This window comes from Pseudopodoces humilis, chromosome 20, assembly GCF_049639895.1.
Source record: "Pseudopodoces humilis isolate 2021_Gansu_Grassland_sample_001 chromosome 20, ASM4963989v1, whole genome shotgun sequence".
NCBI classification, from domain to species: Eukaryota; Metazoa; Chordata; class Aves; order Passeriformes; family Paridae; genus Pseudopodoces; species Pseudopodoces humilis.
In genome coordinates this window covers 4,056,573-4,083,609 of record NC_142219.1, presented here as the reverse complement: position 1 = coordinate 4,083,609, position 27,037 = coordinate 4,056,573, and the positions used below count along the sequence as shown (strand labels likewise).

The window sequence follows — 27,037 nt, the reverse complement described above, 5'->3', positions numbered from 1 at the left end:
CAAGTTGAAAGTGGATCCTTGGCTCAAATCCTCCAGGAGAGTAAGAGTTTGCAGGTATTTACTGTAAGAGTTCCTCCTCTGTGGTGTCACCCTGTTCCTGAAACCCTCTGAAATGCCTGGAAAAGCTCTGGAGGGGAGACAGGGGCTGGCAGGAGGGATGCTCAAAGCTGCCCCACCCCAAACAGGTCCCATGCCACAGGGAAGGGGCTGCCCAGTGCCAGAGACACCAAACCCTGCTCAGAACAGAAGACACAGAGGGCAGGGAGTTCCCTTTATTGCCTGTCAGCAGTGACACTTTCCAGCCAGGAAGTGACTCACAGGACCCTTCCCATCCCCACCCCAGGACAGGGAGACCTCCCACAGATTCTGTGGGATCCCCCAACCCAGTCCCAGGAGGTGTCCAACACCTTCACCCCAGGGCAATACCAGCACTGCACTTGAGCCAGGTGTCCCACCTTCCATTGCCATCCCACCTCCTCCCTTTGAGCCCAAGGTAAATCTGTGCTGGGGAAATGACACAGACAGAGGTACTGGAAAACTTCCAATTTCCCCTCCATGACCAAGATGATCAAAGGCTACCTGAGCAGCAGGGTACAGGTCTGAGCAGGTGACAGCTCCCCCTGGCTCTGGTGCTTCCGAGAAGGAACCAGGTCACTGGGGCAGGAGCAACTGGAGCCATCCTCCCTCCTCTCCATTCTCTGCAGAAGCAGAAAGGACACGAGATGGGCGAGAGGAACAGTCAGGTCAGCCAAACCCTGGTGGATCCTTGGACATTCCCACAGGAGCAGCTCCCAAATTAAGTCACTTAGATCTTTCCTGGGCCATCAGCTACTCATGGCCGCATCTACTCTTTGCCTCGCAGCGAGGGGAAGGATGACAGAAATTGTTTATAAAGCATCACTTGGAGGCTGCTTCTCATTTCCTGGTCTTGGTCAGCTTGCACCCAGCCAGCTGGACACCAGCCCTGGCCAGGGGGTCTGTGCCTCCAGCTCTGTCCAGTCTCATGAGATGTGTCTGACCTGGTGTTTGTTTGAAAGACCAAGGCCAGGGCTGGCAACTAAACCAGGAAAATATTTTGGATTTTTTTTAAAACCAAGTTCTGTACCAGGTCCAGATTCCAGGCTTGGCTTGAGACAAGTTCATAATTTCCCAAAGCTGCCCCTCTGGCAGCACTCCCAGTGCCAGAGGGGACTCTGCATGGATGGCAAGACCATCTCCATTGTTTAAAATACTTCAAAGCGCTGGTGTCCTTTATTTAGGCACATGAGCAAGAGTCCAAGGCTTCAGTTCAAGGGCTGAGGAACCAGGTGGGCAGGTGAGGTCTGGTCGTGTCCTGGTGCTTCTCCTACCCTGTGGTGATTGCCCAGCTCAGGAGGGGTCATCAGTGTCCACCCTGGACAGGAGATGGGCAACCTGGGCCTTCTGTGGCCCGGTGATGTGCTGAGCCATCTGCACGACGCAGTCCATGGTCAGCTCGGGGTTGGCCTGGAGCAAGCTGCAAGGCAGAGAGCGGATTCCTGAGAGGCCAAAGTGAGAACTGCCTGGTCTCCCACCACCTGCTGCTCCCATCTCTGGGATCCCTTTTCTCATCCCAGCTCCCACAGGCACTCACCTCCGGATGTGCTTGAGGATGTAGTCCCGCTTCAGGTACTTGATGTTCTCCCTGATGGCCGACTGGGTGCCGTCCTCCTCCTGCATGTGCTTCTCCAGCCACTCCACCACCACCTGGTTGTTGTCCCAGAGGTAGCCCTGGAGAAAGCAGCATTGTGGGCAGGGAATCCTGCTGCCTGCACAGCCCGAGCCCCCTCTTCCTCCTGGAGCCTCAAATCCAGGAGATGGGACTTTTCTTCCCAGTCCTGCCCCTATGGCACAGCACTCTACCCCATGTTGAGGTTAAAGGTTCAGTCTGGAAACTGAAATGCAGGAAACATTTACAAATGATTTAAAATGCAAAAGGGTAAAACACAGTTCCTTTGCAGGTCCTGCTTCCTGAGGCAGGCACAGCAATGTGTGTGTCACCTGACAGCAGCTCAAATGCTAAAGACCCCACTTTTGCCCTGGGAAGCCCTGTCATGGTGGGAAGTGTTTATTTGGGGACCGCTTTGCCATTGCTGAGCACCAGCACCCAACTGGGATCACCTGATTTGAAAAGCCAGCCCGGTGCTGCTTCACTCCCCATCCCAACACACATTCCCATTACACACTGAAACCCTCAGGGAGGCACCACTGAAACCTCCGAATGATGGGAGAACGATGGAGATCCCTCGGGATGCCCTGGCTGTGGAGGTGCCTCAGGAAGCCGGGGCTGGGGGTACCTTCTCAGCTCCTTCCGTCTCCATGAACCAGCGCCGCAGCATGGACTGGATGTGGATGTGGCTGAGCTCGCTGTTGGCCTTCAGCACCTCCCCCTTCACCATCTCCTCCAGCAGCAGCCGCCGCAGCCTCCAGTAGAGGAAGGAGCGGGCGCTTTTCCACTCCAGGATGTCCTGCGGAAAGCGGAGCACATCCCGCTCGCTCCCAGCTCCGGCGGGATGGAGGGCAGAGAGCAGCAGGGATGTCACAGGGAAGTGGCTTCCCCCCACCTCGGCCTGTCAGCTGAGAGCCCCTACCCTGTGCGGCTCACCGTGATCACCCCTTTCTCCTGCATGCGGCCCGGGGTGTCGTGCAGGTCTGCGAAGCGCACGGCCACCTGGTGGTACACGGGCAGCAGCAGCTCCTCCCGCGCCTTCAGCTGCTTCTCCAGCTGCTTGCGCTGCGCCGCCGACAGCTCGGGGGTCCCTGTGGGACACAGCGGGATGAGCAGCCCGGCCGGTGATGCCACCAGGATGTCCCCTCTGTGCTCCCACATCAGCCCCCACGCTCAGTGACACGGCTCCTTCATTGGCACGCTGACACCACAGCCACACAAAGGATGGCCACAAAGAGGCCACACCACACTCAGTGCCCGCCACATGAGAGGGCAAGTGGCATTTGCAAGGACTTTGTGGGATGTTATAGCAGGCTGGAGGGACAGGGGGGCAAGGAGCTCCTAATGCATCAGGAGCCAATTTAATGTGGCCATGGCCATCCTTCATCTCAAAGCATGGGAGAAGACCCATTTAACCCATTGACAGAGCACCCAGGTGTTCTAAAGTACCACCACATCCTCTCAGCTCCACCAACAGAAAAGATGTAAAGAGTTTTCCCAGAAGGACACTAAAGGGCTCCTGGTGGTTGCCACCAACTTGAGCTTCATGTTTAACTTCCCACTACCCAAAACTCCCTTTCCTTACCCAGCTGTTCAACAAGCTCAGCATAAACTTTATCAATCCTTCTCATTGTCTTCACCAAATCTTTCTTCCTGAACTTGATCTCTACTGTTCCTCCAGGCTCCAAAATGCCTCCCCTGGAAGGGAAGTTTGGTAAAGCAAGGACTGGTCTGCACAGGAGAATAAATCCTAGGACAAGCTGTCCAGGCAGCTGACACACACAGGTATTTTGGATGACACACACAGGTGTTCTGGATGCTGACCTGCTCTCCTTGTCGGCGTAGAGCTCCACGTGCAGGGGGTTGATGGTGGAGTCGATGACCACCCAGGAGCCGCCGCGCAGCTCCGCGTGAGGGGGAATGTACACCAGGACAGGCTGCTTGAAGTCCCGCAGGCTGTCCACGATGAAGGCGCCAAACTTCAGCATCTGGTCGTACATGTCTGAAAGCCAAAGGGACTCAGGGGCTGGGTGTCCCAGCTGCCACTGCCCCAGCCTCCTCCCATCCTGCAAAAACAGCCACCAGGAAGCCACCAACCCCTGGGACCTCTGCCCTGCAGTGCCACATGACCTCCCCAGCCCGACCCAACCCCACATCCCAGAGTGGTGCATACCCTGGTAGGCTGGGCCATCCCAGGACCCTGTGGCATGGCAGGGGTTTGTCACACCATGGGAATATGGGCATCCCAAGCACAGGTACCTTTCATGCCACTGGAGAAGCCTCTCCAGTTGGCAAAGATCATCAGCGGGAGGTGTTCCCGGTTGAAGTCCTGAATGGCCTGGGCTGTTTTAAAAGCAGAGTCTGGGAACCAGACCTGTCCAGCCTGCTGGATTATCTGGAAAAGACAGTGAGCAGCTGAGAGTGTGCCAGCTCTTCCTGGCATGCCACATGAAACAGCTGGAAGAAAACAAACTGCCCCAGCACCCTTGATTTCACCTGAATCAAGGAAAATCAAGACATGCCCAAGAATCACACTGAGCTATTCCTCCTCCCTCCCCTCCAGCCTCTCAGATGCCACCTGGCCCCAGCTGTACCCCTTTGTACCTCACCTTTGCCTCCGAGTCCAGGTTGGCAGGGTCAGCAGGTATTGTCACCTCCACAGTGCGGGTCTCAACAGCGATGACACCCACGGGGAGACCTCCCAGCCTGTGGCAGGGTAGGGTAGGCTCAGCAAGGCCAGTTCCCCTCACCCCCAGCCCCACCAGAGAGCAGTGCCACAGCCAGGGCTTGAAGGTGAGGGGCCACAAATGCAGGATCTCAGCTCCATCCCCTGCTCCCAGCAGTACCTCGCTCTGCCAACCACCACAGTCTGAGCCCATGGCTTCATGATCTCCATGAAGCTGCCCTGGTCGAAGAAGCCGCTCTGCCAGGTCCCTTTGAGAGCTATGGAGTACAGGAAAACATGGAATGGTGCAAGGGCAAGCAGTGAAGGGTTCCTGAGCACCAACCCACAGCCAAAAGCATCTTCTGCACCCACAGGATGCATTTGGGAGGAGTGCTGCAGAGGCTTTGGGTTGTTCTCACTTACTTGGGTGGGGTCTCCCTGCCAGCATCCACCTGGGGTCATAGGGGACTTTGGAAGGGACAAAATCAATTTCTCTTTCAACAGGATCACTTATGGTAGTGACAGGCACCGGGCTGTGGTTATCCTGCAAGGGAGACCCTGAGGGCAGGTCACCAGCCAGGTATGGGTGACATCCCCCACCTCCACGCTGCAGCACCCTCCTACCTTGGGTATGTATGAGAGCCACTGCAGGATGGTGTAGACCCCCTCAAAGTCATCTGGGACAGTGACATGGGAAACACCGTTGTTGTGCATGATCTGCACTCCTCCCAGCTGGTTGTTGGATGTGTAAACCTCCCGTCCCAGCACCTAGACGGAGTTCCCAAGGGAAACACAAATTTCCTCTGGGCTGAGGCTGAATTTCCACCTCTGTCCAGGTCGATGTTCTATGGGACAGGGAAGGAGCCCCCACAGGTAGTGGTGGGAAGGACGGTGCCACGGAGGACCGTCAGCCAGAGCTTGGTACCTTGTTGAGAGCCGTGACACCCGTGAGGATGATGTGGGAGTTCTCCACCTGGATGACACGCTGGCCCAGCCTCACCAGGTAGGCACCGATCCCGATGGCACGACAGCTCACCTGGGCACACACAAAGCGACACATGGGGTCACTGGGGCTGCAGCACAGACCATGAGCACCTGGAGAAGGATGCTGTGAAGGGCTCAGCCTCCTTGTTGCATCCTGTTACCCCTCCCACAGTGACTTTAAGAGCCAGCAGGAGGGAGGGGAGGAGCAGAGAGGGGAAGGGCCCCAGCTGTACCATGCTGATGGTCACTATTTCGTCGTAGGCACGGGAGGACTCCCCAGCGATGGTACCAGCAGCTCTCAGGTTTTCCACCCCAAATCCATTGTCTTTCCCAATGATGTCCAGCAGGACATACCTGCAGAGAAAGTGGAGGCGTGGTGTCCCCTGCATGATGCCCCTGGCAGGATGCTGAGGTGGGATCTGCATCCTGGTGGGGTGTAGAGCAGAGCTTGGAGTGTCTCATGGGATATGGGACCCACCTCGACTCACCGCCTTCCTCCACATGCTCACAGCGCACTGAGTTCATGGTGCTGATCTTCGTATAGTCCTGGGGAGTCAGGTACAGGTACCTGAACCCCTGCAAGCAAAGAGGAGAAGAATGACTTGTGGAGCTCCCCGACACGCATGGGGGGACACGGATCTTTCCCAAACCCATCCCAAACCATGCTGTGCAGCAGCTCAGGGACCAAAGCTGGACAGAGCAGCCATACCAGCACTGGCACCTTCACCTCCACCACCTGGGAGAAGCCAAAGGAACCATTCCCATGGTGCTGGGTGAAGGTGTGGCCTCCTGCCCTGCTCTGATCCCACAGTTTGACATCCCAGTTTAGCTCTGATCATCCCTTTTCCAGCTAAACCCTCTGTTTTCTCCTGTGCTGCAGGAGGGGAGGTGCCTACACACCTTGTCGGGCTCAGCTGGGTCCACCCAGGCCACCTGGAACAAGTTCTTGATCTCCTCAGCGAAGCCGATGCGGGCGCCGCTGTTGGCAGCGATGTAGATGCGGGGGATGCCCTCAGCCCGTGCCAGCTCCGAGGCCCTCAGGAACACCAGGTCCTCCTCAGGCCCAAAGGAGCCAATCTTGTGCGTGATGTCGTTGCAGATGAGCACAATGTCACGGCCTTTGGGGTACTCAGGGGTCTTCAGCTTCATTTTGAAAGCAACCATCCCCACCTGCCTCGAAACAGCACAAGGTTACAGGGCAGAATCCTCCAGAGAATCACAGAATCTCAGAATTATTTACAGAATCACAGAATTAACTGGGTTGGAAAAGACCTCCAAGATCATTGAGTCAACGTTTGACTGATGATCACCTTATCAACTAGACCAGAGCACATCCAAGAGACACAGAGGCTGAGCTGCAGGTGGCATTTACCGACAAAATGGTTGAGGAGCATCTCCCAAGCTTTAACCACTCCCAGACTAAGCCACCAGCCATTCCCACCTGCTTCCCCTGCCCAATTCCAAATCATTCCCTGCTACCTCGTTGCCTCCAGGGACCCTGTTCATCTGCACAAGGTGGCCCTGTGAGTCTATGACCAGCTCAGTGTATGTCAAGATGTCCTTGGGATACAGGTCCGAGGAGCCCCACAGCTTGAAGAGAGCCTGTGGAGACACAGCACACGGCTTGGAATGGTTTGGATTGGAAGAGACCTTAAAGACCATCTAGTTTAAGGAATTCCAAAAGCTAGGAATTGGTTTGGAAATGTTTCATATAACCAAAAATGTTGGGGCTCGGGCTCGTTTTGTTTTCTCATTCGACAGCCCAATGAGAGGGACCTTTTCCTCAGGTGGGAATATTTGGGGAGGATGAGGATGAAGAGCAAATGCAGTAACTTGGAGCCTCTTTCTGCTCAGCCAGACTCACCTGCCTGATCATCTCTGGGAAGTCATACACATAGGTGGTGCCCAAGGACTGCGCCTGGAACCTCTTGGCCTGAAGCAGGTCCTTGGTGACATAGGGGGTGTTGATGAGCATCCCATGCTGCGGCCCCTGCTTGTCCCCATATGACTGGAACATGATCTGGAGAGGGAAGCAGAGCATTGGTTGTCTTCCCTGGATGGTGACCCTTCCCCTACAGCACTGCTCAGCCCTGCTTGGTCAAGGTGATTTTCCACCCACTTTTTTGCTATTGAGGGGACTGTCACACTGATGTGATGCCAGTACTAGTGACGCCCTAACAGTGACCTTCACCTCCAGTGCTCAAAACTGCCCAGCTCCTCACCAGCATCAACCCAAGGAACCCAACTGGATGAACCTCAAAGTATTTTGAACAAAGTACCACACCAAGGAACTCAACTGGATGCAGACAGATAGGATGAAACCAATCCAGCTGTAGGAATGCTGTTGGAAGTCTGGGGGCTCTGGGCAGACCAGCACTGCAGGTGCACAAGGAGTTTTGCAGAAGTCCCCCCAAAGCTCTGCCAGAGCCGGCAGCACTCGGGCAGCGTGGTTGGGTTCCTGCAGTCACAGCTGGGGTTACTCACACTGCCAGTGCTGAGGTCCCTCACTTCCTTGTAGAGGCTGATGTCCAGGTAATATCCCGACTCGTTGGTGAGGAAGAGGCGGATGGGGATGGCGGTGGCAGTGGGAGTCAGGCGGATGTTGATCTTCACCTCGGCCTGCAGCACCCGCAGCTTCCAGAGGCGGCTGCCATAGCGCATCACCATGGAGCGCACCGACTCCTCAATCTGCTCAGAGATGGCACACAGGGTGACCCCAGGGACAACACTGAGCACACCATGCCAAGGCTGGAACAGCCCTGTTGCATGTCCACCCCAAAGAGCCATTTTGGATTTGCTTTGGGTGAGCCCCTTCCGTCTCTCCATGCCTCCTGGTTGGGCCTGGTGCTGATATCCACCCTCTCCACTGGGGACAGGGAGAGACGGTTTGGGGTGGTTGCCCATCTGTGCAGTGGTCCTGAGCACAGGGGATGACAGAGAAGCCTTTCCAAGCCAGAGGAAGCAAGACCCAAAGAAACACACCTTGGTCGGGTCCATGATGACAGTGGGCACGAAGTTGAGGAAGATGTGGTTGCAGTCAGTGCGCACAGTGGTGTTGTTGAAGGCCACCTCCAGCTCATCCATGGCCTCCAGCAGCATTCGCTCGCCCTCATTCTGCAGGTACTCGAAGGAAGCCTCCTGTGATGGAGCAGGTGGCTCAGCAGGGGCCAGGCCACCCCTGCACCCTCACTGTGGCCCCGGGGTCCCCTGTGCCGCCCTGCCTTGGTGATGAGGTCGGAGTGGCGCACGATGGCGCGGATGAAGAAGCGGTAGTCGGTGGCCTCGGTGCCTGCCTGCACCCTGGCAGCCCCCAGGTACAGGTGCATCCTGTGGTTGGCACAGGGGATGGCCGTCAGGTCGAAGTTGCGCATGCGGCTCAGCTCCAGCTGGAAGGCGAGTGCCGGCTCCAGGTGCCGGTAGATCCGATCCTCTGCGAACTGCCAGGCACAGCCGTGAGCCAGGGCTGGGCCAGCGCCACGCCGGCACCACTCCCACAGGATCTTACCTCATCCCTGGCTCTGAACGTGAAAAACTTTGGGAATTCTCTCTGCAGCAAAAGGGAGAGAAGACAACATGAATAGGCCTGGCCCGCAGAGGATTGTTCTGATTCTCCAGTAAAAAGAAAAAAACCTTGCAGGCTTTGTTCTCCCCTAAAGGGAAAAGGATTGGGAGGAATTGATTAGGTTGGATTTTAGGAAGAAATTGTTTCCTGTGAAGAAGGTGAGCCCTTGGCACAGGCTGCCCGGAGAAGCTGTGGCTGCCCCATCCCTGGAAGTGTCCAAGGACAGGCTGGACAGGGCTTGGAGCAACCTGGGATAGTGGAAAGTTCCACCCCACGATAGGGAATGGAACAGGATGAACTTTAAGGTTTCCTCCCACCCAAACCATTCCAGGCTTCTACTCTGTGAGGGCTTCTAAAGGCAGCTTAAAGCTACGGAGTGGCTCTGCAGGAAACACGTTACTGGAAACATGAGTAGGATAAAGGATGATACAGGAGATGAATTACTCATTGAATTGCTCATTAATTAATTCCCATCTCCTGAAGCGCACTGGGCCCATCCATCACTCAGTGCTGTGTCATAAGGTATTTATAGATGTCAGAGACTGTTGCACTCACCTGCTGGGCAATGAGGAAGGTGATTCTCCGGAGACCACATTCAACGAGGATATTTTTCTACATAGAAACAGAAGATGCCACCAATAACAAGAGCTTAAACATCTCCACTGAGGGAGCAACAAAACCCAAGCTGCAGCAATTTGGGGTGCACTGCATGGGGAGGAGGCAGTGCCTTGGGGTACAGTGCTCTGGTGTGCAGGAACACACCTTGGACTGGGCAAAGGTTCTGAAGATGGGCACCAGCTTCTCGTCCTCCACGTAGTCAGCTGAGCAGAGTGCAATGTTGAGGATGTGGATCGGCTCCTCACGGATGTTCTGGCAACAAAACTCCACAGTCAACCCTGGCCAGCAGCATCAGTGCTGTCCCAAACACCACCTGGGGGTCTCAGCAGCAGCTTCATGCCCACCTTGGTGTCCTCTTCATCGTAGGTGGTGGCCTGTGCCTCGCTGAGGAGCCCGCTGTCCGACGGGGTGTTGGCAAAGCACGAGATCACTTCATCGAAGTGCCTGCCCAAACAGCAGGGATGGGGTCACAAGGCAGCACGCTGTGCCCACCCCCTGCCTGAAGGGACAACACCACCAATCCACTGTGACAGTGTGACATGGGCACAATGGCCCCAGCATCCCCAGCAAACACACAGCTCATGGAAGGCAGCTCTGAGCTCTGCTGTGTTAGTGTGCAGAGGAGTTTAACCTGAGCCATGTAAGCTTTCCCCATGCTTCACATGTCCCCAAAAGCCACCTCATGTCCTCACAAGGTAAGTGCAGTACTGAGAATACCCAGTCTGCAGCTGTGGTGGGAACTGGGGCTGCCTCTAGCACTGCCCAACTGCCCCCAGCTGTGGCTCTTCCACCCTATTTTGCTCTCCAATGACTGCAGTGGCACCCAAAATGCACAAACACTGGCCAGGCGTGTCCCTGCACTCCCACCTTGTGAAGTCCTCAAATCTGTGGAAGGCCACCATGACTCCCATCCTCTGGCTTGTGGGGCAAAAGCCACTGTCCATGAAGAGCTCAGTGCTGTGCCGGGCCAGGTCAGGGTTGGAGACGCTGATAGGGACAGACATCCTGCCATGGGGAGCAAGTGTCAGCTCTGGTGGAGGCACCATGTGGGACCACACAGCTCCCACGGGGGACCCCGGCCCAGAGGGGGATCACCCTGCTCCACTGGCAATGGGACAGAGCGGTGGCAGCACCCATTTTGCCCGGAAGCTTTATGAAAAGAACCAAGTCCAGGGGAGCAGGACAGGTGTGTGGGCAGGACCCCTGTACCTGTTGGGGTGGGAGGAGGGCAGCATGAACTGGAACTCCACGAGGCAGGTGCCATCAGAGAGCTGCTGGTGCTGCAGACTCTGCAGCTCGTAGGCGATGTACCCCCGCCGCACGTACACCTGTGAGGGGACACAGGAGGTACCACTGTGCCCCTGCCACCCCTGGGCCCCCCAGGCCACCCTCAGGCCCCCTCTATGCCCCCCAGGCCTCACCTCCAGTGCTGCCATGCGCACCACCTCGTTGGTGTGGTAGAAGAACACAGGAAGCACATCAAAGATGGAGGTTTCTGACAGGATCAGTTTCTGCATGAAGAAAGCAAAATTTAGGGCAAGGATGAAGTGAGAGCTCCCTGCTCTGTTTAGGGGGTCTCTCAATGTGGAGCTGTGCAGGACTGGTCACTAGGGTGCCATGGAACACCCAGCCCACCATGGGGAAACCACTAGAGCCAGACATGGATCCACACATCTGTTCCCTGCCAAATGGAGCATGGAGCAACAGATGGGGACTGGCAGCACTGGGGTTCACCCCCTCCTCTGCTCCACACTGCCACTGCAGCAAGGCTTTGAGTGATTTTTAGCTGTTTTAAAGACTAAACCACTTGCAGACAGACCCCCTCCCTGAAGCCATCCAAATTCCCTCTGGAAAAACACGCAATTCCCAACCTTCAGGTTCTCAGGGCAGTACTCATGTCCGTACATGTCTATAGCGGAGATGAAGATGGACTCAACCTGGTTGTGCCGCAGCTCGTAGGAGGGCATGTGAGAGGCAATGAGCACCTGCCAGGGGAGAGAGGAGCTGGGAGTGTGGGGGACAGGGATGGGGACAGGAATGGGATGGCACTGCATGGTGCTGGCTGACCTGCCGGGCTCTCAGTGCCACTTTGGAGTGCTCGGCCTTGCTGAGCTGTGTCAGCTCATGGAGGATGGTCGTCAGCTCATCTGTCAGCGTGGGGTCACGGCCACACAGGTGGTCCTGCAATGTCACAACCACCATGGCTCAACTCAGGCTCCTCGCTGTGCAGGATGGCTTCATCCCAAACCCCAGCCCCACAGGGGATGGCTTCATCCTGCACTCCCAGCCCCATGCAGCCAAAAGAGACAAGACCCAAAGCACTAAAATGGGCTCTCTTTGACCCAAGCATAGTCACACAATGCCAGGAGGAAAGATAATTAAAATAAAGCAATAACGAGGCAGGAATGGACACTTCAAGCGATGCAGAGCTGCCTTGGCTCTTCCCTGCCACCAGCCTTTGCTGGTGCTAGTGCTTGGCACGGGATGTACTCACAATTAACATGATCACCAGCTGGTTCTTCTTGGCCACCTGGGCATGGGAGAAAATACTCTCCAGCACAGGGGTCATGTTGGGTTTGCATTGCTCCCGCAGGCTGATGACACACTTGTCGTAGTGAGCTGTGGGGCAGGGTATGATGAGCTCTGCAGCTCCTCCAGAGAGCCCTGCAGCTCCCCCAGAGAGCCCCGAGCCCTCACCATGCTGGAACTGTGTCTCCACTTGCAGGTAGCGCCTGAGCAGGTCCAGCATCACTGTCTTCATGTAGCCCCGGATGCCGCTGCGGTACCTGGGGAGCGAAGAGCCCATCTTGCTGTGAGGAGGTGGCCATGGGGGGGACAGGGGGGTCACAGACAGCACAGGGCTCACCTCTGTACCAGCTGCACCAGGCTCTGTGTGTTCATGAAGAAGACCTCCCGCTCAGCCTTCCTCTGCAGCGTGGCTGCGTGAGTGTCCAGCACGTTGGCAATCTGTGGGGAGAGGGGACAGGGTCCGGGGTGGCTCAGGGGAACAAAGCTGCCAGCTCCCCCTTTCCTTACTCCATCCAAAGCCTTTCCCTTGAGGTTTTATTTTTCCCCAAAGTGAGAAATGCAAAGTGACAAATATAAAAAGCAGCACACACATGGAAGCAAATACACACATAAAACCAAACACACATAGAAAATACAAACTTTCACATATTTCCCTCGCTCATTTCCTTTGTTATAAAATCTTGGCAGCACAAATTCAGGCAGGAGCTCCCAGCTGGCTGCAGTTAGGAGGATGTGAGCCCCCTCTGCCACTCACCTGCTGGCTGGGGAAGCGGCAGAGCACGGAGGTGATGTTGCTGGCGTACTGCGCCATCACCTTCCGGATGGACTTCTCCACAGCCAGCGGGATTCTTCCTGAAATGCTCGTCATGATCTCCTGCAGCTCCAGCAGCGGCAGGGCAGGGTCCCGCAGGGTCTTCATCAGCTGTGCCACCCATTCCTTCACCTGTGGGAGAAGAAGCTGGTGCTGCTGGACTTGCCCTCATGACAACTGGGTGAAACACCCGGTGCCTGGAACCCACCTTGGTCTTGAAGTAGGGCTCGGGCAGGCAGTAGCCATTCATGACGTTGGTCAGGTTGTCCAGCACGTTGCGGAGAACTTGGTGCTGCTTCTCACCAGTGATGGGGAGGGTCTGCTGGGCTGGGAGACTCCCCGTGAATGGTTGTGCCTGGAGAGGGCAGAGGGAGGTGGGCTGATCTGTCACATTGACAGGGACAGAGCTCCTGAGAGCTGCAGCTGGCCCAGAGGAACCAGCACAACCCCTGCTTTGGGTCAGATACAGAGGAAGCACCTGAGCATAGTGGATCTGCCAGTGTCTCATCATGAAAATAACACGGGAAAAGTGGAGATTTTGGTGCTATAAATGCATATCTTTAGTGCATGTGAGCCTCTGCACACCGAGGAAGCACAGGAGCATGCACTTGAGCCCAAGCAAGCCCAAAGACATGGCATCATCATCACTATGATGCCTCATCACTGCAGCTCTTCCATTTTCTTCCCTAGGGAGTATTCCCAGGATGTCAGCTGGGAGCTGGCAGGAGGGGATGGCAGCCCCCAGGAGACTCACAGGCTTCACTTTGGAGGGATCATCGAGCTGGAGGCGGGCGATGATACAGCCGGCCTCCAGCAGCGCTCCCGGCCGCTTGATGTAGTGCAGCCTCCCCGCCTCCTCCACTGATAGCGTCATGATGATCTTCATCACCTGGCGAGGAGGGGACACCAAGGGGGTCACCGAGCCAGCAGCACCCACGGGCTGCACATCCCACGAGCGGGGTTCCGTCTTTGCCGAACGTTGCTCCTCCAGCTCTTCTGCAAAGCTCACCTCGATCTCCGCATAAACCTTCCCCTCGTCCACGTGGCCGCCGTCCTCCACCATGTACTGCAGCAGCTTCCCCGCGCAGGGCGAGCGTAACACCGTCGGGTCCTTCTCCTTCTCGAAGGTGCACGTTTTGTTGCCGATGGTGATCCTGTACCTACGGGAGAAGGAAAGGCGTCACCAGCCGGCTGCTGGCCATCGGGGAGGGCGCCCTGGCAGGGGGTACCTGTCGATCTCCTCTTTCATGTAGGTGGTGTAGCTGCAGCCGTCGTAGGAGAGCAGCAGCCCCCCGTCGTTGAGCCGGTGCACGTCGATCTCGATGTGCGTGCGGTTCATGATGATCACGTAGGTGGTCAGTGACTGGCGGGCCACCTGCGGGCAGGGGACAGCCTCAGTGCAACCCCAAAACACACTGAACAGCGAGGCTGGGGGCTGGGGGGCACCTCCCCACGATCAGCACAACAGCTGCTGCCACAGGATGGGGCTGTGCTGGGGAGACAGGAGGCACAACCTCAGGCTGCACCGAGAGCTGCTCAACTCTGCCCAGAGCCGGTTTAACTCACAGCCCAGAGCTGGCTTAACTCACAGCCCAGAGCTGGTTTAACTCAACTCACAGCCCAGAGCTGGTTTATTTCACAGCCCAGAGTTGGCTTAATTCATAGCCCAGCGTTGGTGCAATACATGGCTCACCTGCCACTTTCATTGTGAGTAAGAAGTTTTGCATGAAGTCCAATTAATTTGGTTTAAAAGCAAGAAAATGAAGTCCCTTAATAAACTCAGGGCAACAGGGTGTATCAAGATGTCTGTCAGGTTAAAACGAGGTTATTAAGGTTATGAGGTTGTTAACCTCACTTTTATGTTGCCCATTTTTAAAGGACAACCTCGTATTTATTTCACTTTTCTCCCTTGGGACTGGAGCATGTTCCTGACCCTTTGAGAAGTGCTGTAGCTGGTTTGGGGGGAGCACAGCCCTGCCCTCACCTGCAGAATGTACTTCACACCCTCATAGATGAGCTCCACATCGACGATGTTCAGCAGGGAGGCTGCTGGCAGCACCTGGCCCCTGAAACACAATGGAGGGATCAGCCCCACGGCATTCCCGGCCTCTCCAAGTGTGTGGGATGTCAGCAGTGCTCCCAGTCCTGGTGGGAGGGCACAATGGTGACCAGAGGGGACAAGTGTCAGCTTTAAGTGACCCAAATGAGCACCGTGCATAGCCAGATCTGGAGGGAGGCCAGGCACTGGGAGAACACTCAGATAAGGTGCATGGGAGAGCCCCGGGAGTCCTCCAAGGCTGGAGGAATAACCTTGATATTCAACAACAAAAGCAAGCTGTGCAGCAAAGCCACTTCCCCTTGAAAGCTGTTTACCCAGCCATGGGAAGCCTTTTGTCCAGACAAAGTGATAACTGAGGAGCCAGAGCTGTGAGCCACAGTTGATACCCCTGTCCCTGTCACATACCCCTGTCACAGCACTACTGTCACTAAATTTGCAAAGCAAAAATGGAAGATGTCCCAGAGGAACAACACTCAGGTCTCCATTGTGGCTTCCCCAATCCTGGAATTGCTCAAGGCCAGGCTGGATGGGGCTTGGAGCAACCAAGGTCTGGTGGAAGGTGCCCCCTACATGACTGAGCCCCCCCTGGGCAGCCCCTACTCCGCACCTCTCCAGCGTGTGCAGGAAGTCAGTCATGCACGTCCTGAAAGCAGCATCTGCCACGTTCAGGGCACCACAGACAACCCCCAGCATCGTGTCTGGCTTCTCTGCCTGTGGGGGCAAAAATAACAGGGTTTGGGTCTTACCCCAAGGAAGGGGAGTGGTGACCCCAGGGCATCACCCCCACCTGCACTTTCTCAGCGATCAGGTGGTCCAGCCAGCCTGTGTGTATCTCGTTGCTCTGGAAGCTCTCTGTCTCCAGCAGCTTGATCAGGTACTCCACCGTGGTCCGGAAATCCCCACGGATAGACAGCTCCTTCAGGGCCACCACCATGTTCCTTTTAGGGGGAAAGGCATTAATGACTGAGAAGACGGCACTTGGCTCTCAGCAGAGGGAGCTGGGGAGCTTCAGGATCTGGGGCACTGAGCTCCTGAAGTGCTGAGCTCCTGAGCTCCCAGCATCCTCACAGAGTAGAATCACTGCAAGGTTTGGTTTGGAAGGGACCTTAAAAATTATCTTGTTCCACCCCCTGCCATGAGCAGGGGCACCTTCCACTAGACCAGGTTACTGCAAGCCCCATCCAACCTGGCCACGAGACAGCCCTGAATGAAGCTACTGCTCAGTTCCTGAATGGACACTTCTGCTCATGGGCACTAAGCAATGCCCAGCAGATGACTTCAACATGTCCTGGAGGATCAGGTGGATGAACTGGGGCCGTAGCACCACCACAGTCCAAAAAATTCTGGCTTTGGCCAGACAGTCAGGTGCTTAGCACAGCAGCACCCTTCTGGTCCTGTCAGACAAAAAAACACTTTTCCAGCTCACACACCAATTGTGACTCTTCCCAAGGACACATGCCCTCCAACTCATCCTGCCACACTCACGAGATGGCCTCCTCCCGGTTCTCTCCCCATGAGAAGCAGTGTCCAAACTGGGAATCAGCAAATTCGTGCAGCCCCCCGGCTGCTGCCACGCTGAAGTACCCCCAGACGTTCTTGCTGCTGCGGAAATTCAGCTCCTGCACTGTACCTGAGCTGGGCTTGAAACCCTGAACCAAAGAAGAACAGAGATGAAGGGACCAGGATTGAGACTCATGCAGCAAGACAGGGAAGGGGAACCCCCATGGATTGCGCCGATCCCATGAACATTATCTGGCTGGGGAGGACCATGCCCAGTTCAACCCCACAGGTGGCAGGGTCCCCTTGTCCCCACCCCTGCTCACCTCCTCGGGGTTCTCGCTGGTGATCCGGGCAGCGATGACGTGGCCTCTGGGCACGGGGGGGTTGGAGGGGCTGTGGAAGCAGATGGGGGTGTCCCCCCAGGGGCTCTCCCCATACAGCACCCGGATGTCTTTTATCCTGTGCAAGGGGATGCCCATTGCAATCTGCAGGAGAAACAAAGGCCTGAGCTGCCAGGGAGACCCCGACAGAGAGTCTGAATGGAGAGTTCCCAGTGGGAAGCCAGAGTAGAAGGAAAGCTGTCACACTGCTTTCTCCTGCACCCTCCATGCTGGGATATGGGGCAGCTTCCCTCTGCCAGGCTCCAGCCCAGCTCTCCTCCTTAAATGCCCAAACTGCCTCCTCTAACACCCCTGGGGGGTGAGCAGGTACCTGCAGCTGGGCAGCCGGGAGGTTCACATCTGCCACCATCTCCGTGCACGGGTGCTCCACCTGCAGCCGGGGGTTCAGCTCCAGGAAGTGGAAGCTCCCGTCCTCGCCGTACAGATACTCCACGGTGCCTGCACTGACGTACCCAACCATCTGGGCCAGGCGGACAGCGCACTGTGGGAGAGGGAAATCCCTGGATCATGCAATAATGAGGTATCCTGGCTTGGAAGGGACCTGCAGGATCAGTGTCCAACTCCTGCTTGTGCAGAGGACACCCCCAAAACCCCACCATGTATGTGCCTGAAAGTGCAAACGCTCCCTGGACTCTGGCAGGCTTAGGGCTGTGATGGCTTCCCTGGGGAGGCTGTTCCTGTGCCTGACCACCCTGGACAGGGAGTCCTGCTCAGCTCAGGGGTCCCCCCTTTTCTTAAAACCTCAATAAACCCACCAAAACCTCATGCTGCCCCTAGATCAGGCCACACACCTTCTCCATCATCTCAGTGACAGCAGGGGCAGCGATGGTGGCCGGTGCCTCCTCGATGATCTTCTGGTGGCGGCGCTGGATGGAGCAGTCGCGGCTGAAGAGGGAGATGGCGTTGCCGTACTCATCTGCCAGGACCTGCACCTCCAGGTGCCGCGCGTGCTGCGCCAGCTGCATCAGGAAAATGGGGGATCCGGGCGCCTCCGCCTGCACCTGCGGCGGGGAGAGTGTCGTGCTCTGGCATCACCCCCCAAATTCAATCCCAGGATGTGCCAGGAAGTGGGAGGTGCTCCAGCTGGGAGCAGGACCCTGCCAGGATGGGACGGGACCAGAAATGGGGAGTCCAAGCACCTCTCACCTGCCGGAAGCAGGCACTAAATTCCTCTGCTGCCTCCACTTTTCGGATTCCTTTTCCCCCACCACCTTCTGCTGCCTTGATCATCAGGGGGTAGCCGATCCTCCTGGCCACCTGAGAGGGTCAAGGGCTGGGGTGACTGTAGTGTTTTGGACCCCAGCTCACCACCCTGACAGCCCACACAACTCCAGGCATCCCTGAGCAGGATTATCCCGAATGACATTTTTTCAGCGGGACAAACTGCTGCTGGCACAGCCTTGTGTCACTGTGGTGTGTGCTGGGAGGCCAGCAGGGCCAGGGCAGGCAGGCTCTGAGGAGGAATCATGGTGAGCAAGAGCTAAGCAGCTGCCTACGGGCTCAGCTTTACCTCCAGGCCTTCCTCCATGTCCTTCACGCAGCCCTGCGCGTACGTCTCCAGGGGGATGCTGATGGTCTGCTGATGCTTCTGGTCCTCCTCAGACCACTGGGCCACCAGACCTGCAGATATGGCCAGGGCTATGGTCACCACCAGGATGGCACAGCTGGAGTGGCACGCTGGGTGTGCCCAGGGAGCTGAGGATTCCTTAATGTCCCTTGTTTCCATGCACCCTATCTCCAAAATCCCCCTGCCCAAATCAGATGCTGCAGTGGGATCCCCAATATGCGTGGCCAGCTGGGCCAAGGACCCCAATCCTGATGCTTGTTTTGGGGGGAAGGAGAGGCAGGGAAGATGGAAGGGGAGCAGGGAGGATGTGGGGGCTGTGAGGAGGCACTCACCACTCCCGCTCCACGGCAACGTGGGGATCTCCAGGGTCTGAGCCACGATGGTGGAGGCAACTTTGTCCCCCAACGCCCACATGGCATCACTGGGGGGGCCTTCAGAGAGGGAGGGAAGAGTTGAAGAGGTGTCCAACCCACCAGTCCATCACTGAGTGAGCCCCACCAGCCTTCTGCAAGGACTGGGGATGCAGGAACCCCCCCCACATCCACTGCCCAGCTCAGGACAAAGCTCAGGCTGGGAATCCCACAAAGTCTGCTCCCCATCCAATGCTCCTCTGTGAACACTGCATCAGCCTGAACATTACAGAGAAAACTCAGAAAACAGTAGGATTCCTGGGAATGCCCCAGGAAACCAGCCTGAGGACTGCCACTCCATGGGTTGGGCATGCCAGAGGCACCAAAGGGGCATTCCCAGTGCAGTGTCCCTGGCAGTGACTGTGAGTGCACACACCAGCCCCACACTCAGCACAGAGAAGCAGTGAGACCTTACCTAGGAAAGCTATCCCATTTTTCTGCAGCAGCTCTGGCAGCTTGTGGTTCTCTGAGGCGTGTCCCCAGCCAGCCCACACCGCCTGGCACAAGGAGAAGCAGCAGTGGGAGTGTTACCCCTGTGCTGGCACTGTGCCCAGCTCCTCAGCACACAGGGACTTCACCCTCTTTTGGGGTGTCCCCTCTGCCCAGAAACTGCCCTTGGCAAGAAGGTGGGAGACACACAAATGGCCACTACCTGGACTGGGATCCGTTTGGAAATGTCCACGATCAGCTCCACGTTGGCGTAGTTGTTGTTGTTCGTCCCTCCAGGGACAGGCACATAGTGATCTGCCATCTTGATGTACTCTGCAAGAGAGCACGGGGAGTGGTGGGAGCCAGATCCCTGAGTGGCACCCTTTCCCACATCCTCCATCCTGGGGAAGCTGGAGCAGCGAAAAATTATTTACTCCTGGATTTGGCTGCACAGGAGGAAAGCGTGTGACTCCAGGCTGTGCAGAGCCCTCACATGCCAGGCAGGAAAGGGCTGCCCCGACTCAGCCTCAGGTAGGGAACTTCCTTTTTGGGATATTTTCAGGAATTACCTGCGTTAGCCTTGAGGTCCTCGGGGGTGACCATGACCACAAAGCGAATGGCGCGCTCGTTGCGGAACATCTCGTAGGCCCAGCGGCGGATGGAGCGCATGCACTTGACAGCAGCGATGCCGTTGTTGGCGATGAGGACCTGGGGGACAGGGACAGGGGGTGGCAGGGTGAACCCTGTCCTTGCTACCCCAAGAGATGGCAGCGCAGGGGCAAGGGATGGGTGTGGAGCAGAGCAGGGGGAATGTGTTCATCAGGAGCTTTCTGACAGCTGGATGTACATCCCAGCAAAGCATGGGACTCTTCAACATCTCTGAGGTCTGGTACTGGGGATAATCAAGGATGGGACTTTGGCTATCGTTTGTGCAAAACTGCTGCATGGGGTTCCCTCTCCCAGCCCATAAGAGTGATGAAGCCATGGAATGAACAGCTCTGGGCTGCCATTGCTCCAAGCCCAGAGGACACAGGACATTTGGGCAGTGCTCTAAGATGCCCCAGCTGAAAGCAGTGACCCCCTATGCAGGCACAAGCAGGGACACGTGGGGACAGACCTTCTCGATGACACGGTTGCCCCCAAAGCGGGTGACGAACTCCGCTGGGGAGGCAACGGAAAAATCCCGCTGCAGGTCCATCTTCCTGTGGCTCCTCTTTGCCAGGTTGAGCCCTGACATGCTGGGCCTGTGGTGGGATACTGTGGCTGTCACTGAGGCCAGGGCCACCACAGAGAGACCAGAGTCACTCCAGTGAGCCCTCCCCCAGCCCCAAACCCCCTGCAAAGCCTGTCCTGCAAAGGTCATCAACCACATCTACAATGCAACTCAGGCAGGACATAAGGAAATTCCTTATTTGTGGAAGGACAGAAGAGCAGTATGGATACTGCTGGCAGCACCACCTCAAACCCACTGTCGGGCTGTCGAGTGTCACAACACGTCTCTGCAGCCAAAGCTTTGTTATTTTTAGCTGGAGCAGAGCAGCCGGAGGAGGCAGACAGCAGCATTTGGTTTCCAGTTATTTCTTCTGGATGTCAGCTGCGCTTCCATGGGAGCTGCCCGCTGCAGCCAGCAGGGAGTGAGCTGCCCCACATCCAAACTAGAGATTTTGCGGGGACTCCCCCTGCCCTGGTCCTTGCCACATTGGTGCAGGTGGCACTGCTGTCACACATCCAAGGACACTGGCTCTCCCCCCAACAAAGGAAGCAGGACTGAAGGCATCACCTTAGGGTTCCGAGGAGCACCAGCACGTGTGCACCCCAATTTTACCAACAGCAATGCACCCACCACAAGCACCCGCCCTCTCTAACCGGGACATCCCTGCCCGGCCGCGCTCCGGCCATCGGAGGCTGCCATCCCTACCTGATGCCGGCGCTGGGCTCCAGAGGGGCGCTCACGGTGGGGGGCTCGGGGACGGTACCCCCCACCCCGGCCAGGCTGCTGCGCCGCCGGCCCACCCTGAAGGCCGTGGCCATCAGCTCATCATCGGAGGAGTTGTCGTCGAAGGAGCCCAGCACGAATTTGGCGAGGCCCGGGCGGCGCAGCGCCGCGGGGTTGTACACGGCGAGCTGCTCCTGCTCCGCGCCCGCCCGCGGCGGCTGCCGGCCCGCGGGGCTCGGCCGTGCCGGGGGCCCGCCTGCGGAAGGCAGCCCCGCCGGACTCTGCTCCGGCTCCTTCTCCTGCTCACACCGAGAGTTGGACATTTTGGCCCAAACGAGCAGCAGCACAGCGAGCAGGAGCAGCGCAGCCGGCAGCATTCACGGGCCCTGGGGGACAGCGGGAACCGCGGTCACGGCTGTGCCGCCGAAACCACGGCCCCGAACCCAGAGCTCCGACACCGCCGCTCCCGGTGCCGGCCGCCCTCAGGCGGAGCTGCTTCCCCTGCCCGGAGCTCCGTGAGGAGCCGGGCGGGTGCCACGGCCTCGCCTGCCCGGCCCTCACAGCACCGTCAGGATGGCGGCCCCCAGCCCGGCCCTCACACCGGGGAGCATCGAACGGAACCCCCAAATCCCGGCAAGCGCGGCCGATTATCCCCGTCAAAGCTGGGCTTGGGGGTGAAGGAGAAGCGCCACGGGCTCCTCAGCACCTCAACCCCTCGCCCACCCCTCAGCCTCTCAACCCCTCACCCTCCCCTCATCCCCTCAGCCCCTCGGCCTCCCCTCACCCCTCGCCCCCTCACCATGGCTGCCAGCCCCGTGCCCCCTCCGCCGGGTCAGACCCCTCCGGTCACTCCGGTGTCACCGGTCACTCCCTGTGTCCATCTGTCGCCCCCAGCTCCCCAGGCCGGAGCCCACCCCGTGCCAGGGCAGCCCCCAAGGGAAGCACGGCCCCCCTTCCCCCGGCCGCTCCAGTCGGGTCTCGCACGTGACGGTCACGTCAAGCACAAATATTTCCCTGCTAACGTGTGTGGAAAACTTCTGCTGGAGATGAGGGTGGGAAGAGGGAGGGGGACACCCGATCCTTGGGGGACAAAGGTGCCCTGGCCCTGTGCCTGGTCACTGGGACGAGGACAAGGACGTGATCCTGGGTTGGGCTCCCTGGGGGGAACAGGGACTCCCCATTCCACCCCGCCTCCCTCCCTGGGTTAAAGTACCAATGCAAGATCATGTAAGCAAAATAATTTTTATTTAAAAAAAAACAAAAACAAACAACACACACACTGGGAAAATAAAAAAAAAGAAACAAACAAGCAAGCAACATATACAGCAAGGCCACAGACAGTATAAACATCACCGGTGATAGTGTTACCTCAGAGAGGGTTACAAAGATATTCTGTAAAAACTGGCTTATTTAAAAAAAAAAAAGGGTTCTTCACTTCCTTTAAAGGAATTACAAAGTCAAAGATAGGCTGGAAACCCAGGAGTATGAAGCCAACACCTCTTCCTCCTGGAAGTCCTAACAGTTTTTGCCAACAGCAGGTGGAAACTTTAATTTGCTCCCAAGGTGGCAAAGCACAAAGTTCCCTCTTTTAAGATATTAAGATCTGAAGTAATTTGCAACTATCAGTCCATTAACTGGGAAATGTCAATGAACAAAAAGTTCACTGCTGCCATCAGCATGTATCCCCCATGTATGATGACAGCTCACCCGTCATCCAGGTGATTACATATCCAGGAAGAACCCAAAAAAACCTTTTGATTTTCCTGTCTAAAGGCCAGCAAAAAATTCAAAAGCATTACCAAGGGTCTTGATCACAGCCTCCCTGAGGCTGTTGGGAGGATTTATCCCAAAATCTTGAGATCATGAATATACCAAGCAACACTCCTGGCCATATATTTTCTTTACAGCCTGAAGGAGCCATTTTTGTAATAAATCTGTAGCAAAAAGCTAAAACCAAAAGCCTTTTCCTCCCATGGAGTCAGCTCCATTTAAATAGGAAAACTGGATTTGTGTGGAAAGGAGGCAGCAGGGCATGTACAAAAGCTGGGCAGCTTTTGGCAGTAAGAACTGCCATCCCTTCACCAGAGTCTGAAAATAGAACTCCCATTGCCACAATGACCACAAATTAATACAGAACTCTGGTGTTTGGGCTCTTTCTTTTTGCTTAAACCAGGCAAAAAGCAGAGCTGTCAATCAAACACTCCAACATGCTCTTGAAAAATAAGCATTTAAAACAAAAATATAACCATCTCTGAAAACTTGGTCACTTGTTCACTGATCAAACACCCAAAGAACAATTCTCAGGTCAGCAGGAGTTTCTCAGAAATGCCCCAACCCCTGAGCCAGGGGCTGCTCCCAAGCCTCAGCCCCAGCTCAGAGTGCTTTCCAGTCGATGGGCTTCTTCCCAGATTTCTTGAGGAATTCATTAGTCTTGGAGAAGTGCCGGCAGCCGAAAAACCCTCTGTTGACAGAGAGGGGTGAGGGATGAACCGTCTGCAGGACGTGGTGACGCTTCTGGGAACGGCAGAGGAAACCACGTGTTAGATTTGCAGGGTTTTGGCTGTTCCTCCTCCAGGGCAGGTGTGATCTCCCCTTATACCCCGTCCTGCACCAGTCTGAGACCCAAAGAACCAGCCACAAGGACCAAGACTTCTGTCCCACTAAGCAAAGACATAAATACCCTGGCATTTCCCAATTGCTGTCATCCCACCAGCAGATTTCATATTGATTCATGAGCCCTTAACTAGGAAAAACAGCTCTGTCCTTGTGAGGCACTGCTGACAACAGGAGCTTACACTTGCTCCACTTTTCTTGCTTAATTCTGGCAAAGGCTAAGCTGGAGCAGAAGGGTGACTCGATTTGACAGAGTCCAGGCAGGGAAAGTTCCCAATTCCGTCAAGGAAGTGCCCTCTAGTGTCCACCAAACTGAGGGAAAAACCAGGGAGAGGGAAGGACTGAGGAAAAGGAGCTGTACCCTGTCGATGGAGCTGCCTTTCCTCTGGGCATAGGCTCCCCAGAGCATGAAAACAACCCCGTGCAGGTTCTTGTTGAGCCAGGACACCACGACATCCGTGAACTTCTCCCAGCCCCTCTCCCTGTGGGACGTGGCCTGGTGAGCCCGAACCGTGAGCACCGCGTTGAGCAGGAGCACTCCTGGCAAACAAAGCACATCCAGAGGGTGAAACAAGGGTTAATCCATCCCTGGACTGCCCAAGGCCAGGCTGGATGGAGCTCTGAGCAACCTGGGCTTGTGGAAGGTGTCCCTGAGCTTTAAGCTCCTTTCCAACCCACCCCGTTCTGGGATTCAACCTACTTTTCTCTTGATGAGGCAAATTTTCATTTTAAGGGACTCAGAAGTGATTTTCTCTCCTACAGGTGGATTATTTCCAGCCACAGGTCTATTTTTTTTAGATAAAATTCTTTTCTGCTCCACATGGGGCACATCACTGAGTGTCTCTGAGCTCACCTTGCTTGGCCCAGCCCGTAAGGTCCCCATGGCCAGGGTGGGTGAAGCCCTCAATGTCCTCAGAGAGCTCCTTGTAAATATTTTCCAAGCTGCAAACCAAACCAGCAGATTTTTAATATGACAAGAGCAAGCAGCACCACCTATTGCTCTAAGCAGGCAAGAAGAACACTGATTTTAATCTTATTATTTAAGCTGATAAAGCCATTTGCAGAGGCAGGGCAGCAGGGACTCTGTGTGTCTGCCTGGAAGCTCTAATGAGACTGGAAATGGAAATTTACATTTGAATAGCACCCAAACTACACAGAATTATCCTTCCAGGTGATGCACAACTCAAATTTAAGTAGCTGCTAACCATTTCACACCAATTTTCTCCCAGCCCTGAGCACTGCAGAACTGCAAATAATTAAGGAACAAAAGGGATTTTGCTAATTTTCATACCTGGGGGGAGGTGGAACAGGCTTCTGGACACTGAAACAGAGCCCGTGAGCTTGCTTAGGTCCATGGTATGGATCTTGCCCCAAAATGACAGCCTTTACCTGAAAGCAGACCTTGGTTACCATTGAATTAGCATTATTCCCCAGAGAGTGGGGAAAAAAGTTAATAAATGAGCTTTATCCTAAAATAGAGACAAAAAAGTGCCATAAACCAACTCCTCCAAGAAACTGAAGTTAAATCCCAGATGTGTCACTGCTAAAGAGCACAGAGCCCACCTAACACTAAGGATTAGCATCCCTATGGCTTTGCTGCCAAAATAATGAACCTAACTAATATAATTTTCACAGTCACAAAAACCACCTTGTTATTTTCCAAGCAGGTTTCATCCCATTTCAGCTTTATGCCACACTTGCTGTGATATTTTTGACAGGTTTTATTGGAAATTACATTACCTTGTGCTGTCTGATTTTCTTTCAATAATACTCCTTTTTTGATCAAGTGAAAGAACAAGAGATGTTCAAGATTAAAAGACTATGAACTAGGTTAAGCTGTTAACACCAGAACAAAAGATCAAAAGGATCAGAGGAAGTTCTGTGGTGTCTGAGGGCGATAAAACAATAAAATCACGGTTTGGTATCAGACTGAAAGGGAAGGCTGGATTTATAAGTGAGCCAAACAAAGAGCATCCACATCCCACAGGATCCCAAGTTTAAGGGAGCAAACACTGAGGGAACGTCTCTGTGCACCCACCCTGCACCTCCACGGTTTTAAACTGCCCGGAGCAGCTGACAGACCCCCCCCCGCGGCTCTACTCACATCCCAGATGTCGCACATCTGCGTCCAGGTGAAGACCTGCTCGGGAGGCGGATACACCGTGTAGCGCTTCCTCTCCTCGGCCACGAACGCCATCAGCTGCGGGGGCAGCGGGGGCTCAGCGGGGGCCGCAGCGGCCGCTCGGGGCGAGAGGGGATCGGGGAACGCTGCTCACCTCCACGAAGTAGGGCTTGGAGAACTCCCCGGCCAGCTGCCGCCGCCAGCTCTCGCCGAAGCCCGGGGGTACGTTCCGCTGCGCCAGCAGCTGCCGCGCCGCCTCCTTGTTCTTGCGGATGCGCTCCTGCTGCTCCGCGCTCAGCGCCTGGCTCGCCTCATCGCCGGCTTCCTTCGCCTTCTTAGCGGCGCTCACCTGGAAGCAGCGGGCGAAGGGGCGGCTGCGGAGGATGCGGGAGCGCGGCGGGCAGAGCACAAGGCCGGGGAGCAGCGCGGCCATGGCGGAACGGACCATGGCGGGACAAGGCCGGGCCATGGCGGGACAGCGCCCGCCCACGGGGCGGCCCCGCCGCACGCGACCGTTTCGCGGCAAAACACAGAACGCGCCCCCATTGGCCACCCGCAGGCGCGAGCACAAACGCCCGCTCGCTATTGGTGAGCGGGAAAAACGCTCGAGTCTCCCCATTGGGTCGCCGCGGCTGGCGGGGAGGTTTCTACCTAGCAACAGTAACGTCACGGAGGGTGTCAGCGCCCATTGGGCGGCAGTGGAGCGTGCCCGCTCGATTGGCAGCTCAGCCACGCGTGGAGCAGCGCGGGAGTTTGGAAATTTTGCCCCCCCCGCCGCCCCATCCCCTCAGGAAAGGCCGCCAGTGCCCCCAGGCCCCCTCCCACACACACGCAGCCAGACACGCACGTCCCGCCACCAGACCCCTCTCGTCCCTCCCCTCTCCCCGGCTCCAGAGCCGCGAGCTCCCTCAGCCCCCCGATCGCTACCTCAGAATCGCCGCCCGGCTCCGGGGAGCGGCCGCGCTTTCTGGCCGGCGCGGGGCTGAAGAAGGAGTGCAGCGTCTTCTGCCCGATCATGGCTGCGGCGGAGCGGGGCAGGCAGCGAGAGCGGCCGGGGGTGAGTGAGGGGAATGGGGGGTGGGACTCGATTTTGGCGCCAAAACCGCGCGCGTGCGCTGGGGGCGTGGCCAGCTGGGATGGGGGC

General features: G+C 56.3%; 2 protein-coding genes across 5 annotated transcripts; both read right to left on the bottom strand.

Moving 5' to 3' along the window:
- Window positions 1-242: 242 nt before the first annotated feature.
- Window positions 243-22,082, bottom strand: ACACB (acetyl-CoA carboxylase beta). Of its 3 annotated transcripts, XM_005524576.3 has the most exons (53): window positions 21,958-22,082; window positions 21,141-21,544; window positions 20,340-20,466; window positions 19,792-19,930; window positions 19,446-19,555; window positions 19,209-19,290; window positions 18,716-18,814; window positions 18,327-18,436; window positions 17,963-18,073; window positions 17,608-17,817; window positions 17,127-17,297; window positions 16,739-16,900; window positions 16,401-16,564; window positions 15,703-15,853; window positions 15,523-15,626; window positions 14,841-14,922; window positions 14,086-14,231; window positions 13,866-14,016; window positions 13,611-13,745; window positions 13,065-13,211; window positions 12,800-12,988; window positions 12,383-12,483; window positions 12,214-12,302; window positions 12,011-12,135; window positions 11,584-11,697; window positions 11,388-11,501; window positions 10,938-11,027; window positions 10,726-10,844; window positions 10,384-10,521; window positions 9,861-9,960; window positions 9,661-9,768; window positions 9,454-9,510; window positions 8,842-8,883; window positions 8,558-8,773; window positions 8,319-8,474; window positions 7,821-8,024; window positions 7,201-7,356; window positions 6,816-6,938; window positions 6,237-6,506; window positions 5,815-5,912; window positions 5,570-5,690; window positions 5,278-5,388; window positions 4,977-5,120; window positions 4,776-4,896; window positions 4,534-4,630; window positions 4,297-4,393; window positions 3,947-4,082; window positions 3,512-3,689; window positions 3,273-3,385; window positions 2,624-2,778; window positions 2,316-2,486; window positions 1,613-1,749; window positions 243-1,495 (listed from the first exon to the last, which is right to left on the bottom strand). In XM_005524576.3, exons 2-53 carry the CDS (start codon window positions 21,533-21,535, stop codon window positions 1,369-1,371), a joined length of 7,113 nt encoding a protein of 2,370 aa, XP_005524633.3. In that variant the 5' UTR covers window positions 21,536-21,544; window positions 21,958-22,082; the 3' UTR covers window positions 243-1,368. The 3 variants fall into 3 exon arrangements, 2 of the variants coding, with proteins under 2 accessions (XP_005524633.3, XP_014109252.2); XM_014253777.2 differs by having other exon boundaries at window positions 12,011-12,302; XR_015774201.1 differs by lacking the exons at window positions 243-1,495; window positions 1,613-1,749; window positions 2,316-2,486; ... (3 more) ...; window positions 3,947-4,082; window positions 4,297-4,393 and having other exon boundaries at window positions 4,776-4,910.
- Window positions 22,083-22,443: 361 nt separating this feature from the next.
- Window positions 22,444-26,949, bottom strand: UNG (uracil DNA glycosylase). Of its 2 annotated transcripts, XM_014253779.2 has the most exons (7): window positions 26,821-26,949; window positions 26,048-26,242; window positions 25,876-25,971; window positions 25,063-25,160; window positions 24,625-24,713; window positions 24,133-24,311; window positions 22,444-23,672 (listed from the first exon to the last, which is right to left on the bottom strand). In XM_014253779.2, exons 1-7 carry the CDS (start codon window positions 26,908-26,910, stop codon window positions 23,532-23,534), a joined length of 888 nt encoding a protein of 295 aa, XP_014109254.1. In that variant the 5' UTR covers window positions 26,911-26,949; the 3' UTR covers window positions 22,444-23,531. The 2 variants fall into 2 exon arrangements, with proteins under 2 accessions (XP_014109254.1, XP_005524365.2); XM_005524308.3 differs by lacking the exon at window positions 26,821-26,949 and having other exon boundaries at window positions 26,048-26,361.
- Window positions 26,950-27,037: the final 88 nt, after the last annotated feature.